We start from the raw sequence: 16,762 nt of genomic DNA on the forward strand, positions 1-16,762 counted from the left end.
TGGAGTGTGGGGTGGAGATTGCTAGCTGGATTTTTCAAAAAATACAATTATAGCGTAACACAGAGAATTGAGATACATGATAAATGTTATTGAAGATTGAGGACTAGTAAATGGAAGGTAGGACTATCACAATTTTTGAGAGTGTTGTTGGAAGAAATAAATAAAAATTATTGCTTTTTTTTTCTTCATTAAATCTAAACCTAAGTTTTCAAAAAATGAAAACAAAATAGAAAAATAACATGATATTGTCAATTTTTTAACTTTTAACCGTTTTTGAGTATCAGAGTTTTTTTAGGATTTATCAGGGTCCCCTGGCTAACTGATAATTGAACTTTTAAGTGAATGAGGTGTGACGATCATTTTGGAGAATGTGAGACAAAATGTGAATAGATGATCTGATAGAAATCTGGAAGTTTGGGAAAAATAGGAAGATAGACAGAAAAATATAGATTGAATCAGGAGTTAGACTCCACGAATGGATGGATCAACAAGGGCTTTGACTGCAATTCCAATGTCAGTGAACACGCGGCATTGACGACGTTTGGCCATATCCTGTAAATTGAAATATTGATTGAATGATCCTGGTCCCTTCTCAAGATGATTTTCTCCTCAGGTTGGTCTCTTAGATTCCGAGCGGCCCGCCCTATGATGTCATGAGTGTTGTTTTGCCAAAAAATATATGGGCGATCGCCACCGACACTCTCGGAGCATTTTTCTTCTTTTATTCTCTCCCAGGAGGAGAGGGAATATTGTGTAACCTGATCTTAAAACAAACTCTTCTTCTTCTTTCAGAGAATGAGGAGAATCAGGCAAGATCGAATTTTTGCTATCCCCCCTATTCGAAAAATAGTCGAAGAAATGAGCGGGCTGATGTATTCAACACGTCATCACCCTCCTCTACTACTATGTACCTATCTTTAGAAATAGACGAAGCTATTTTCAACTCTACTCCACGAGAAGGAGATTATCAAGCAGGAGGCTAACATCATGTAATCCCCTACTCGGAAATGCGCATCTTTTAGCAAATGTTTCTTTTTTGGAATCGTTTTAAAAATGATGATATGTACCTTCAAATAGCAGAATGCAATCTGGTAGCAATCGTTTCGACGACGACGTGCAGCTCTCGCGTGATCCTTTTCATCTTCCACCATGTCATCTGGACCTTCGAGGATTTGAGAAGTCGCTGGGACACAGACGGTTCCTTCCCAGTTGGTATGACCGAGAATGTAGGCGATCTGGAATTAGAATTTGAAAATTCCAAAAATTGGTTCAACGAGTGTGACATAATGAAGTGATAAACTTGAGAATATTCGAAAAAAACGTGTTTTTCAGTTGATTTTTACCATTTTTAAAAGTGTGGAGCTCGGCTATCAAGTGTCTGATCATTTTGAAAATTTGGGAGGATGTAAAACAGACCTAGGTTAAAAATGCTGCAATCACAGAATATTTTATATTTGCCAATTTGAAAAAAAACCCTTCTTGTACAGAAATTTCGAAAAAAAACAGAAATTCTGTGAATTCGAGAAATTCTGTGAATGCAAAGTTTTCAATTTAGATCTGTTTTACACTTCCAAAGGTTTCAAAGGAATTGGACACTTGATAGCTGTGCTCGAGACCGTTGAAAATGGTCAAAATGGCCGAAAATCAACTGAAAAATACGTTTTTGTGTATCTTATTGATTTATACTGTATATGTTTAGGTATCAATTTAAATGCATTTCCAATTTGAATGATTCTATTTCAAAAATTTCCAATAAACAATTGCAACAATTGTTGTCATTTCTCTACCGCGCTCTCTCTTTCTCTCAAAAGCACCAACTATAAAAAATGAAAACGGGAAGAAACCGAACAGCTGACATAGTTGCTTATGATCGACGCTTTTGATCTTTTAGCAATCACTCTCGCTATTCAAAATTACGTCAGAAATACATATTTAGGATTTTTACGACTCTACTCGATAACGCCAGTTCTCATTGTTTCATGTTGGCAGCACATACACACACGCGCAGGTAGAAACGTAACATGCAGTACTCAGTCTAAAATACGGTCTCTTTTGAACCGCTGGAAGACACCAACACTCACCTCGACCATTCCTGAGAGGAAGGTGGTTGTTGATGGAATGTAGTAGAAGAATTTCTTGTGGTGATGGAACCAAGTACGGAGGCAGTTCATGCGATTGTCCAGCTGGAAGTTTGGGGTGGCCAAGACATACGAGTATGGTGTGCCTTTTCCGCTAAAAAAATATATATAAGGTTATCTCTAATTTTTTGATGGCAACTCACTCTAACGCCGGAGCAGCCAACTCTTGAACCCAGCTGTTATCATCTGGTGAGCTCGAGCAAAGTTCGACAACTGAGCAGTCGATGTTGACCTTGGTCTCTCTGAACAGATAGCTTACTACTATATGAAGACTCAGCTTCGACTTACTGCTTCGGCAAGAAAGAGCTTGGAACAATGAAACTGGATGCTCCCTCATCTGGGAAGTACTGCTCAAAATTTTGCTTTGATCGCCTGCGAACAACAGTTTTAGAGCTGATGGATCCATTAACGTTGGTAGCTTTCATGGTGACTCTTGGAGATGGAATAGCTGGAGTTGCATGGTACATGACTGCCGAAGAATCGGCAATCATTCTCGGGTACCTTTTGCGAAGGGATTGTACTTTGTGAACGACTCCGAAGAATACCACGTTGAGCATCAGAAGTGGGATGAGGATGAAGAAGAGTGGAAGAGCAGGGAAAGCAAAAGAGATGCCAATAAGGACAGCGGTGTCGATGAGTCCGGTGACAAAAGTTTTTGTGGCATAGGTTTTGCACACCTTCAGGGTTTGTGAAGTGAGCCCCTTGATATTTCGAATCGCTCGACGAGCTCGGATCTGGATGTAGGGCAATCGGTTGGTCTTCGATTTCATGGCTTCGAATAAACTTTGACGTCCCAACATCTCCTCCTCAATAAACTCCAAGGCATCAGGGATAGTGTGAAGCATCGGAACTTGATGGCTTTCCAGAATCTTGTCGAGAAGTTGACATGTTCGGTTCCTATCCGGCAGATCGTCAGGGTGTGCTTTCTCGGCCCATTCAGTTTTTCCTAGGAAGACAACAACGAGTTTTGGGGATTTTCTGGCGGCGAAGTAGGCGATTTCTAAAAAGCTGGTGGCGTTCACAGTGGCAGGGTCGATGACAAATAGGAATAGTGATGAGCTCTGGAAATCGGATTTTGTTCTATATCATTTTCTAGTGGATGAAAAATAACTACAACATGACAACATGACAACATGACAAGATGACATATGACATATCTACAAACCAACCTCTTTCGCAATTGACTCCTCGTAGATCATATTTTCACTCCAGAAGCTTCTTTGTGGATCGTAGTAGGTAATCCCTCTCTTCTTGAGGAATGGAATAACCGATTGTCGACGCCACACCGTAGTACCGCATGAGCCTCCGAGGAATACATCATAGGTTTCCCTCGAGCTAGTTGGGGTATCCTCCTTGAGTCCAGTTGGCTTAGGTGGCTTGCAGACACAGTTACCGGCCACTTGGCACTCCGAACCATTCTTACAGCACAATGGGGACACTTTCGACGCCTTCTTGATGTCAATTGGCGATTTGGGACTTTTTCTTCCACTTTTCTCCGTTGTTTCTTCACTGAAAAAAACTTCAAATTAGACACTGAGATCCCCAAAATTAGGTTGTTTTTGGCGTTCACTCTAACCTGACACTAATTTCTCTCGGCGCTGAACATCTAGTCATAATTCTCTGTTTCACGAATAAGGCACTTTCAGTTTTGATGGTGTAGGTGGTGGATCTTAAACGAAGAGTCATGATGGAAGAGTGGTGAATGAATATCACGAATGAATATAAAATAAATGTAGCTGGAGTAGAAGAAGGTGTCGAAAAAAGGGAAAAGAAGAGATGACGATGATGATGATGATGTTGATGAAGATGAGGTGGAAACGAGGGTAACGTGAGAAAATGTGTATTCATGAAAGTAAGAGAAAACTAAAAGTCGCGAAGAAAAAAAATGCAGATCGGGAATTTAGTTTCTAATCGAATCACAGGGTGGAGGGATAAAAACTAACGTGATAGAAGGTGTTGATTTTTCCTTCAGAACTGAATATGATGAGATTTTACGCTTCATGAAGCATTCGGAACCGCCCAATTAATTAGGATTAACAATCCTTGTGATTTGTCTTCGATTGTAGTTTGGAAATGTCCGAAATTGGATGGGGAATAAAAAGAACCGAATCAAAACTAAACGCCAAAAATGGTTTGTGGGGTTGTAGATTGTTAAGCTCTGAATGTTGAAGAGTGACCAGAACATAATTTCAGACTGTTTAAATACTCTTACTGATCTTCCGATCCGTTTCTGTTCTATCTGCCTCATGGAAAAAAAAAGAGAAGAGAGCAATGCACCCAGGTAAACGATGGGCCCCGCCCACTGCCCGAGAGGTGGAGACTATCGTCCAGGGAGGTGGGAAAATAACTGGGGGAGACGGACAGAAAAGAACAAAGAAAAACGATGAGGGTATTGTTTATAGAAGGCGGAGCTTGTTTTAATAGGTTTCCATACTAAATCATTGGGACCGACTGCTACTTGTCGATCGGTATGATGATTTTTGTTCGAGATCATTGATTTTTACGCTCGCTTATCGGCTGGTGATCCTTTTTAAGCCGAAAGAATGAAGCGTGCGGGGGAGAAATCGGGGGCCCGTTTTTATTGATTTCCATACATTTTTATTGGTCGCTTTTATGCACCGATCAAAACCTGACTGGCCCTAATCTAGATCTGGAGATTACGTTGTAGACGGATGAGAAAGAAAAAGTTGATCGGCGAAGAACAGAGGATGATGGTAAAACAAATGGTTGGAACAAAGTCTAACGATGAGAAAATCAAATAAATTGTTTTTTGAGAATTTGAATTAAATGATAAGAAAATCCAGTGAGCTGTCTGGGCAGATCAAAATCATATGATTCGAAAAAAAAAATGGATCATTGCAATAAGCCGTTTACTATGTTATTCAAGTCAAGTTTCGAAAAATCCAAGAGGAACTGAAAGAAGATATAGATTAAAATTCTACTCAAGTCCAAAGGAGGATTAATGACGTTTTTTGAGAAATAGAATATGGAATAAAAATTTTTTTCTGATTGAAATTTGTATGTGTGCGTGCTCTCGTCATTCTATTTTTTGAGGGTTTTTATTTTGATGAGTGTACAAAATGATGAATTAGCTACACAGAAGGGTTAGAATAGAAAATGAGGAATTTTGGATTTTACCGAAAGATGAGGGTTTTTTTGACTGGTAGTGGACACAACGTCATTTCTTTCTGGAAAGGTATCATTATTTGCATTGTATGTCATTAGACTTGAATCTTTGAACGAGACCGTGTATTACTCAACGTTACAATCTGCCAACAATTGCGTAGACGTTTTTTGAACGTCTATCTTTATCAGGAAATGTGCTCAGACGGTTCTGGAACTTTTTCAAAATGTTGCCAGCAAATTTTGATATTTCCTTCCAGCAATCGGTTTTGTTATTCAAATGATGTGGGGGCATATTGTCGCTTATCAGTTTTCTTTTTGGTTTTTCCCGAAAATTCTCACCTCCTTATCAGAATTACTGTTGCTTTTTTCGAGGAGCTAGGAGAAAAAGTGAGAGTGAACAAGAATGTCGAATTCTCACATTTTGCATTTAATGCAGAAAAATTATTACCAATTTTAGAGCTATAGAGTTACAAAGTATGTTACGATTTTATTAGAGGTGAAAGTCTAAATTGAAAAAATACTAGAGGGTACTGTCGTCGGCATCAGAAAAAGACGAAAAAAAAAGAAGAATGGGAGGACACAAACATGGTGAACATGATCACCTGCGTAGCAAAGGCAAAAAGCTTTAATGCAAATATAATTTGAGGATTTGATTTTGATTCAAATCGAATTTAAAGAAGGGGCTCGTGACTTAAATACCCCCAAATACTGATGCGAGGGGGCATCAGAGATTATCGTAAATAAAAATAAAAACAATAGGAATTCCAGAGATTGATTTCATGCTTCTATATATTGATATCAAAAATTTTTTGAGGATGGATTATTATGAACACGAGTGGAGGAACATAACGCAAAAATAACAACATCACGTCATTTTTTGTGCCGCTGTGTTCGGCTTCCCACGGCGACTACAGACGGCTCTAGTAGTAGCCGTTGGCCCTATTTATCATCAAAATCATAATCATCATTATATTACAGTCCCTTTTTTTGACAAACATTTCAAAATTCGCTATTCAAATATTGACTACATAAGAAAAGTAGAGGTAGAATTTGTTCGAGAAGTGATATGGAGAACCGAAAAAAAGGGGATCGCATCTGATCCACGAGTAACTTATAGAATGTTTATTTGCTTTTTGCAAACATTCTCCTCCACGAGATGAAAAGAAACTGTAGGGAAGTGACGGGTATTGGGGAATGTCGGGAGAATCAGAAAATGTGACGATTTTGTACTGTAGTAGCGTTCATTTCGTTTATGTATTTTGAAAGCTAATAAAGGATTTGTGATTCTGACGTCAAAGCAGAACTAAAACAACATCGGAGGAGATGGGAAAAGACGGTATACGTTGAACTCATTGTTCTTGTTTGAGTTTCACGAAACCAGACATCAATGAATGATCATTTAAAGAAGCAGTCAGTCAAGAAACTAAATATATATGCAGCCGGATTTGGTTTCAATGGGTTTTAACTTATTGCTCATCATTTTTTGTTTTCCTTGAGCACAAAACGAAGCACACAATTTTGTGAAGAGAGCTGTTTCGAGACAAAGAGATCAAACCGCCCTAAAAACCGCCCTAAAAAGGGTGTCTTTCAGAAATCGGCAAATATTTGAAAAACTAGGAACTTTCTGAAAATACTGTAGATGCAACACTTTCAATCCTAATTTTTATCACATTTTTCGAAGTTTTCTAAGTGATCGGAAGCTTTACGCTGAGCTTCAGACTTCTGAAAATCAAGAAAATGGCCGAAAATCAATTGAAAAATACATTTTCGTGAATCTCATTGACCAGTACTGTAACTGATATCAGAAAATTCTAGAACTTGACCACATTTCTGATTCCTCTGATCTCTTTCTCAAAATAGGAAGTCTAGCATCAAGGCATATAATTATTTAAAATGACGAAAGCCACTGATATGTATGTCAATACCACTAATGATAGCTTGCAATGATCATTTGGTTTAGGAAATGTAGTAAATAATCTATGAATTAGTTTATTTGCATTTCTAGAAGATTAGAGAAGGTGTTGATTGTAATAGATTAAGAATAGCTGACCAGAAGATTACGGAAGTTTCTAAGAATGTATCTAAATTGAGTCAGGGACCGACGTCTCCAACTTAACACCTGCAAGAGGGTTTCTGGAATGAAAAGAAAAAATGACTGATGTAGCTGTGAAAAAAAGCAAACACCGAGATTCTGCTGTGAGGGTGGAAATGAGAAGAAGGTGGCTGGATGGCTGGGTAAGTGGTGGAGAATCAGAGAAATTCTTCTAAATCCCCGCTCTCTCGGGCTACATTTTCTTCAATTTTAACACCAAACGCTGTTACGTATTTGGAGAATGACGAAGCAATTGAAGAAGAAGCAGGTGATGTCAAATTGAATGCCGTTGGATATATTATACATCGGAAGAACAGAATTTAGTGTTAGAGGCGCGTTTAATTTCCGGTAAATTGGCTCAAACTGATTCGATTTGAAGAGAAATAAAATTGTTTGGATTTTTTTCGGGGAAATGACAAATTGTTTGAAACATAATACATTTGGTATAAGGTTAAAACACATAGAGTGAATGTAATCTATGATAAGAAGGTGTCAGAATGAAAAAATCAGGAGATGAGAGTAGAAAGTGCTCCTTGACATTTTAGCACAAAAATTATCGTAGTTTTAAACCTTTTGGGGATTACTGTATTCACACATTCCTCTCAATTCCTTTGTTTTTCGAATCATTATTATTTAGAAAAAATTTTCAAGCTTTTGTATTATCCTTTTTTGAACCATAATAATCTGGAAAGAAGGAATATGATGTTCCAAAAAATTGAAAAAAACGTGTTCTTCTGAAATGAGGATCAGTGCAAAAGATTCTCCCGTCTGAGCTGCTGGTTTCGATTCAATTTAATTAATTTAAAATGAACTAAAAGGAGCACACACATTTCGACGCGACCCGTTGTAAAACACAAATGGAAGAAAAAACCGGGAGCACAGAAGATGCGCGCGGGAACTTAAGAAGATTAGAATCCTTTTGATGACGTTTTATTGTGAGTTGTTCGAAAGACTGAATTTTTGATGAGTTTTCAGGAAAACCCGGATAGGGTGAATTTAGAAATAACAAAGGAGTTTGATCACTTCCTTATTTTTGAGCAGGAAATTGAGTTTTTTCCGAGAATGGACAAGAATAAACATCTGAACTTTTCAAACGCCAAAGGTTATCATATCAGATGAATCAATAATCTTAACAACTCAAAAAGAATTATGAATTATGAATTATATCATCACCGCAATTAAACTAGAAACATTCAAGCCTCGATTAAAAATAGTGTCAGGTTATGAAAAAATGAATCTGGAAAATTTAGAAAACGTCAAAACCCACTTGTTAGTTGCACAGAGTTGAGACGTGAAGGAGACAATGTTCATATCGAGAATCTGGTTCTGCTCGCCGCCGTCATTGTCTGAAAATGAGAAAAACGTGTGGGTAAGAGTGAAAAGAAAGAAAAACATCAGGTGGACTGATAAGACCGCCCCATATAAAAAATGACAATTTTCTTTTCTTTCTGTCTCGCCACCTGGAAAAAATAATGAATGAGAGACAACAGTACGCTCACGAGAGATGGATGACCAAGATCATTCTAGAAAGTGCGAAAAGAAAGAGGAAAAAAAAACAAATTTCGTTCACAATGAAACATGTTAAGTGAGCTGGATAGCGCTAGAGAGTATATGAGAAGAAGAGACCGAGAGAAAGGGTGTCTGAAAATAAATTGAAAAAATCTCGTAAGAGAGAAAAAAAGAAGAAAAAAGAAAACAGGAGAGAAGAATAGAATGGAAAAGCCCCGAGTGATGACATCAATTTGTAAACATGCCCTTACAGTCATTTTTTCGGCCCCTTCTTCAAGGCCTTCTTCTTCTTCTTCTCGTGTTTTCCATTTTTGCTCTTCCGGTTTTCTCCTTTCTTCACCTTCTAGAAGCTTCGACTACCTACGATTACCTATGTCATTTAAAATCAGGCTGACATATTCAATGCATTTGAAAATGGGGAGGTCCACCATGAATAGAAAAACCCCATTTTTGGGAAAATTTATTTTATAATGCAAGTAATGATGTACAGTGCGGGCCATAAATGGTGATAAACAATCTCAGATTCGTCTAGCAACGAAAATTTTGTGGTTTTGGATCTCAAAAAGTACAATATATTTGAAACTATCGGGTACTGTAACAAGCAACGACAAATATTCAATATCGGTCAGTTAAAAAAGTGTTTTTCAGTTGATTTGGATTATTTTCAGGAGTATGGCGCTCGGTTATCAAGTGTCGGACCCCTTTAAAATTTCTGGAGGTTATGAAACAGACCGAGATTGAAAACTTTGCATTCACATAACTTTTTGAAAATTCCTAGTTTTTCAGTTATTTGCCGATTTCTGAAAGACACCTTTTTCCGATTTTTGTACCGAAAACGTGAAAAAAAAACAGATGTCCTTCAGAAATCAGCAAATAATTGAAAAACTAGGAATTCTCTAGAATTCTGTGAATGCAAAGTTTTGAATCTAGGCATCCAGGGACACCGTCCAACGTTTTAAAAGTGATCGGAGACTTGACAGCCAAGCTCTATGCTCCTGATAATGGTCAAAATCAACTGAGAAACACGTTTTTTCATATATTTCTGGCCAACACTGTAGCTCAAAAATTAAACAAAATTCATAAAAGAATTAAGATACCAAATGCAAGCTAAATAAAGTTTGTCTTCGACACGCTGCTAGGAATAAGAATAAGAAATGAATAAAATCCTCCTCTTCCCTATGAATACTATGCAAATAGGCTATGTATGCCCATATACACATATCCTATTCCTGGATATGATTGCATCAAGTGACGTGTTTAGCTTGTTGTGAGGCGCTTTGGACTTGAAGCTCCTCCGTAGCTCCTCACGTGAGATATGATGAGCGAGAACAAGCGAGAGAGAGAGAGGGAGGGAAAGGCTGAAGTGTGAATTAAGCGGATTACTACTGATCCTTTTTCTCGGATTTTTAATAATACATTCATCCCTAATGCCACCCTCACCAACAAATCCGTTTGATGTCTTACAGGTAGAGCTAATACTTCTTTAAGACGGGGGCTAGAACGTAATGCAAAAATAATACAAAAAAAAGATAACATATTATGTGTGTTGTGTCTACCTCTATCTGTTATCATCAATTAATAAAAACCAGTATTGAAAATAAGGAAGAATATAGCAGGGAGAATTGTTGATTAAAAAAAAGATAGATGAAAAAGTAACTTATTGTCCCGAAAAACCTATCATTCAGGTTTTGTACTTTCATCTCGATTGGGCTTCTTAAAATAGAAAATTGCAAATAAAAATTACTAAATTTAAAAAAAATGAAAAAAAATCATATGATGATATGTAAACATTGTATTTTTAATGACGACATTATTTTCTCATGAAGGAAAAGAGTTATTCTAATTAGATAAAAAAGTGAGAGAAGAGAAAAAAATAGATGAAAGAATTTTTTGAAATAGCAGAGAACAAATTGGTGATGTGATGAGAAAATGGAATTGAAAATAACCTAGTGGGAACATTATAAAATCTATGTTTCAACATTCTAGAGTTGATAAGAGAATATCGATGGTTGTATCTGAAATTCCAAAATATTATTATTCCTCATATGGAATTTTGATAAGGATTTGCTTATCTCTTGTTTTGAGGAAACAAAACTCCGTTTTTTCGCTTCCGTCTTCCTCTTCTCGGACAAAATGACGAGTTTGTTATTTTTCATTATTTTTATAGTTCCGATTAGAAAGATCTTTGTGCATTTCTAAAAGTTTGAATCAAAAATGTCTACTTCGTCCTGTATAATGCTCGAATTCCTTTACAGTATTCATCGTCCTTTATGCATAATTTTGATTTTTGTTATTCAAAATGCATCACAGTGTACAATATTTTGATTTTTGTGACTTAATATTTGCTTGTCAGTACATCAGACTCGATTCTTTTCCGAAACATCAGACGCCGAATCCCGATAACGTGTCTAATCACTTATAAAGATAATGAAAGAAGGAAATGTATAACACAAGGTGTGGTCAATAAAGATCAGAAAACTGTGAAAATCTGTGATACTGATTTTAGACTTGATTTACAAATTCAGGGGTAGGGGCGAGGAAGTGAGAGTACTTGGCAAGGCGCCAAGCATTGCTCAGCGGGAGAGAAAAAAAAGCGGGGCCGTTTGGCAACATATTGGCCAGTGATGTCATATGACGTAGCCCCGCTCGGACCTCCAGAAGACCGCCATTACACAAGTAGGAGGGTCCAGAGTGTGGGACTGCTGGTGTGTCGGTGAATAGCTTGTCACGACTAGAAAAGAAGAAGGACTGGGACAAAAATAAGAAGGAGAAGAAGAAAGTAAGGAGAATTCCAATGGATAAATAGAAGAAAAAAAGAAGAAGCATCTCCTCTTTTCTTCTTCTACCCTTTTTCGATGAGACATCATAAGAGCTTTGGAGAGAAGACGGAGTTGTTGCATCTTTTTCCATCTTTCTGTTTCATTTTGGCAACATTCCGAAAGGCATTCCAAACGAGAGGCGAAGTCAGTAAAGAAGTGCGTGGTGCGAAAGTTTCCTTTTTTTCTTCTTCTCCTTATTTCCTCTTCTTTTCCTGGGTTTTCTTATTTTCTATCGTTATATTTTTTTGCTTTTTTGAAGACTTGTCAATCCCTCCTCGGTGGTCTTGCTTCTGAACAATGAGAAACGGAAAATAGGAGCAAAACTATGTATATGAATAGAAAATGTCGCGGAAAGCGGAGCGGAAGGTTTGGAAATGAAGTTTACGAAAACTTCTCGTCAAAAGATCATCGATGCGGAAAAAAACAGCATTTCGAAAGATTTCAAAGTCATATCATCATTAGTAGAATTTCAGGTGCCGAGCAGCGGACTAGCTTTTTCACGAGGATTTCATATAAAAATTGCCTTTGAAAATATCGAAAAATTATGATTTTTTCAATGCCACGTGGTCATAAGAAATCCACAAGAGTCTAAGATGTGAAAACTCAAAAAAATGCAAAAAATACTGAAAGTCCTAACGACTTATTCTAATTGATCTAGTGATTCATAAGTAGTTCTAGATGAATAACAAGGATCGGATTAATTTTTAGTGAGAAGAGTTGATGAAGCTGTATAACAATTTGCGGATAATCTTGTTGATTGTTTGTTGTATTTTTTTAGAAAAACTAGATCAAGCAATTTTTTGTCAAAATATCTTATTCAAACGAAAATACAATTCGAAAAACCATTTTTCTTGATAACCTGTGATTTTTTTTTCAAATTAAATAGAAGCTATCACAAAAACCTTCTATTACAGGTTTTACGGCGAATTATTTTTTAAAATAATGTTTGCTAGAATAGACAGAATTTGAAATCAATTACGATCTGACAAATTTCTCGCAGCATGAGTGAATAATTTTCCCATAAACTCATTAGTTTCCCTATATGGAATAGTTGGGAACTATTTTCAGAAAACGTAATTTTTCCTTGTTTCTGAGAACATAGATTTTTCAAAAACTGCTCTTTAATGTTGAACTCAAAAACTCAAATTAATTTAATTACCGTAAACACTCTAACAGCAAGCCATCCAAACCGCCAACTTCAAACCTGTATATCTCGTTTCCTTTATAGGCAACAAGAAAGTAGTCAACTGATAAATTATTTATCATAATATTAAAAAAATTCTATCAGTCGTCCATTTTTTTATATCTGTAACAGAAATGTAAGCTCAAAGTTAATGGTTTCGGTGGCCTTCTTCTATGGTAAACCCCTCATATTTTAGGCAATAAAGGACTTTTGGAAAATCATTAATTCTTTAAAAATAGACAAATCTATCAATTATTCTGCGTACGGCTGATATTTGGTGAGTTGAAGGAAAATGAAATTGGGGAAATATTTGACACGGATCTTAAATTTAATTTCTCTATTTTCTTACCCTGAATTTCTCAGTGGATATTATAAAAAAATTATGAGCAAGCCGTCATACACGCTTAGTCAGTCAGCTATATTAAGAAAAGAGGAGACGACTGTACTTACTGGAAGTCAAAATTTGAGATTCAGAAGGAATCAAGAATTGAAAAATGACGTTTTCTTCGTGTGTTCGATTGTTCTGTCATTCCGACGTAAATCGGCCAAGAACCAAAACAACAGCGAGAAAAAAAAACAAGCTAAATTCAATTATCTGCTGCTATTGCTCGAGGGTTCAAACTTTTTCTCTCTAGTATTTTCTTAGTTTTTTCTTTGTGCAGTTTTTTATCCTATTATTCTATCTATTCCCTTTTTCTCTTCTCTTTTTGATTCATTTTTTCTGCTGATGAGAATCACGATATGATAATCGAGTTAGTGTTTTGCACGGAACAAAACGAGAGCCACGCAAATAGATAGCAAAAAGTATAAAATGATGCGAGAAGTCAGTCAGGAAATGAGAGTTCCCTTGAATAAACTGAACAGAAAAAGATAGAAATTCGAGACTTAGTGCCTATGACATTTTGTTATTTTGTCATTCTGGAGAGAAAAACATGTCAACTCAAAGGGACAAAATGACGTGTATGTGACAATGCTGATGACAAACACCGGGTAGAACACGTTCTACTCTGAGAAATAAACGCTTTTCTGTCTGGCTGATCATTAACAATGCAAGAGGAAAATCGGAGAAGAACAGCAAACGGGCGAACGCTTCAGGAACCCTCCAGAAGCTTTGTAAATGGCTTGGAATAAACGTGGAAATCTTGAGATCCCCTGATTTCCAACATTGAGCCAATTTATCTCAGTTCTTGTCAAAGATATGAAAGTGTTTTCAGCTGAAAATTGTTTATCACAAAATCACAAACATTTTTCCAGTTGACACCTTTCTTTTGTATATCTATTACAGGGACAGAGGGGGATCAGCTTATATTTGATAGTTAAGGGGACCTTCTATCTCAGGTTTTAAGTAATTGAAGATAATTAAAATGTTCTAGAACAAGTTGATCTCAGAAAATCAGAAAAAAAATATGGAAAAGGAAATTTCTAAATTAAAACAAATGTTTGCAACAGTTCATCAGTTTTTAAAATATTCTCCGAACAGTTTAAATAATTTTCAAAGTTAAAAATCAGGAAATATAAAAAAAACTTGAGTCCGTATATCTCGGTTTTTGTGGCAGATATCAAAAAGTGGTAAACTGATAAAGTGTTGATATTTAATGATGAACAGTTTATCAGTTGAGAGCTATTCTATATTTTCGACGTGAATTGAGAGATATTGGCTCAAAGCTAAAAGTCAGGTGGACCTACCGTTACACGTCTTACGGTATTTTTGATTTAGAGCAGTAAAATGCTGTCAAACAGATTCTAAAAAATCTTAGACAGAAATTTATTTTTGTTTTTAGGAAAATTGTGATATGATTTTGAAAATTTTCTAAATATGAGAAATGTGTTGCTACAAATCAGCCAATTCCAAAACAAAACTGCCAACCGATCGTTGCTTGCTCATTTCAAACTGCAAACCTGGTCCGGTTGGAAGTTTTTTTGTGTCTCGTCTCCACCCAAACCAATTCATTCTGAATTTTTTAGACCGACACGGGGAAAGAAGACAAAACTGAGGAAACGAAAAAAAAAGAAAGAAAAGACAAAATGAATGTCACGTCACTTTTTGAAAGAAAAGAAGAACTCTTGAAATAGCTCTTGAAAGTCAGTCAAAAGACATGAATCCGTCGCCCAGACAAGTGGTCTGCTCTTTAGCGGGCTCTCATCAGAATCATATTTCAAGATTTCCTCTTCTTCCTCCTCCTCAAATTTTTTTTCAGAAAATCGGCCTACTTAACGGTGACTTGTTGTGATAAAAACGTCACAAGAGGAGCACAATAGGTGGCATCATGTTTTTCGTTAACTTTTCTTTTCCCTGAGCTTTTTTTGTTTTGTTTTTTCAAAAAAAAAAAATCAGAAAATCAGAGGGTTTGTGTCACATTGATCACTGTGTTATGATGAAGATAGAAAACAATAGAAAACACTGGAAAGCTGATCGCAAATCGCAGATCTGTCTGGCAAACAATTTGAGGTTTTGGATGTAAAGAAATATTCTACAAGTTGTTTGAGAAATGTGCAGTACCTGTCAATGAGATATACAAAAACGTGTTTTTAGGCGGATTTTTGGCCATTTTCAGGCGCCGAGAGATCGGTTGTCGAGTTTCAGATCGCTTGGAAAATTTTGAAAGGTCTAAAACAGACCTAGATTGAAAACTTTGCATTCACTGAATTTTTCAAAAATTCTTAGCTTTCAAGTATTTGCCTATTTCAAAAAAAAACCCTTTTTGGTCTCTTTTTAAACTGGAAACGTGAAAAACAGGTGTCTTTCAGAAATCGCTCAATAGTTGAAAAACTAGGAATTTTCATAAAGTATTGCGAATTTAAAGTTTTCATTCTGGGTCTGTTTTACACTTTCCAAAAAGTTTCGAAATGATTGGAAACTTGACAGCCGAGCTCCAGACTCCTGAAAATGCCAACAATCAACCGAAAAATACGTGGTCGTATATCTTATAACATTTACCGGTACTGTATTGAACGAAGTAAGATACTGTAACAAGCAATACCAAAAATTGGGTAATAGATCAAAAAGTTATGATTCCTAAAGCTTCTTGGGTTTTTCATCTTGCATGCCACACATTTTCAAGCCACCTATTAAATTTTTCCGTGTTCTTGAATATTCATAGTTTTGCTCACCGAGCCGTTAAGAGTGCTACGTGTAATAGACAAAAAAAGAAGACAAAACTCTTTTGCCTTTTGACCCCTTTCCCAGTCACTTCTGGGACAAACTTGACTTTGGAATTGTTAAGCACGTTTTCGCCGATTTCTGACCGATTAGCTCAGCGGAAACAGAAATGGAGAAATGGAAAAATATTAAAAGGCAGAAAATGTATCTTACATAGAAAGAAAAAAAAAAGTTTCCAGTAAAAAATGTAGTCGCAAATCGAATGAGATCCGGGAATGAGATTGTGCGAGAGAAAAAGGGTGAAGGACGATTTCTCGGAATTCTGACTAAAAGACATTTTTATCTAGATAGAATAAGTTGAAGAGTACAATTTTGTTTCTGGGAGGTTACGGTAGCTACACTACAAGAAAAACAAATGCATTATTTTGCAACTGATCACATCTACATAGTTTGGATTCAAATACACAGGAGCAGGTGAAAACTAGTGTTTCAGATCACATTATTTAGATTTTCTCAGTTTTAAAAGAGGTTTTTTTGTCAATCTACGAAAAAACTGGCTAGCTCATTTGTGGGATCACAAATAAAGTTTAGAAAATGTGTCAAAAATATGAGTCTGCGTTTGAATCCGGGGGAGGATGAAGACAAGTTTTTCCCAGCTTTCTTCTATTTTAGACATGCCGCAAAACGGCTAGAAGCGCCGATAAAAACGTCATTTTCACACGCTCAAGCCCTTCGACATCTTCTTTTTTCTTCATCTTCGGGTTGTGCTTCTTCATGCTTTCAGAGGTCCTAAGA

The 16,762-nt window shown here is 36.5% G+C and overlaps 1 protein-coding gene across 1 annotated transcript; it reads right to left on the reverse strand.

The window, feature by feature from the left end:
* Positions 1-462: 462 nt before the first annotated feature.
* On the reverse strand, positions 463-3,824 carry Cbr-olrn-1 (the record flags this gene model as incomplete). The annotated part of the gene is made up of 7 exons (XM_002645904.2): positions 463-552; positions 1,068-1,235; positions 2,082-2,232; positions 2,282-2,380; positions 2,427-3,199; positions 3,308-3,647; positions 3,715-3,824. The coding sequence occupies 7 exons, from the start codon at positions 3,822-3,824 to the stop codon at positions 463-465; spliced, it is 1,731 nt and encodes a 576-aa protein (XP_002645950.2).
* Positions 3,825-16,762: the final 12,938 nt, after the last annotated feature.

This window comes from Caenorhabditis briggsae, assembly GCF_000004555.2.
Source record: "Caenorhabditis briggsae complete genome, chrX, whole genome shotgun sequence".
NCBI classification, from domain to species: domain Eukaryota; kingdom Metazoa; phylum Nematoda; class Chromadorea; order Rhabditida; family Rhabditidae; genus Caenorhabditis; species Caenorhabditis briggsae.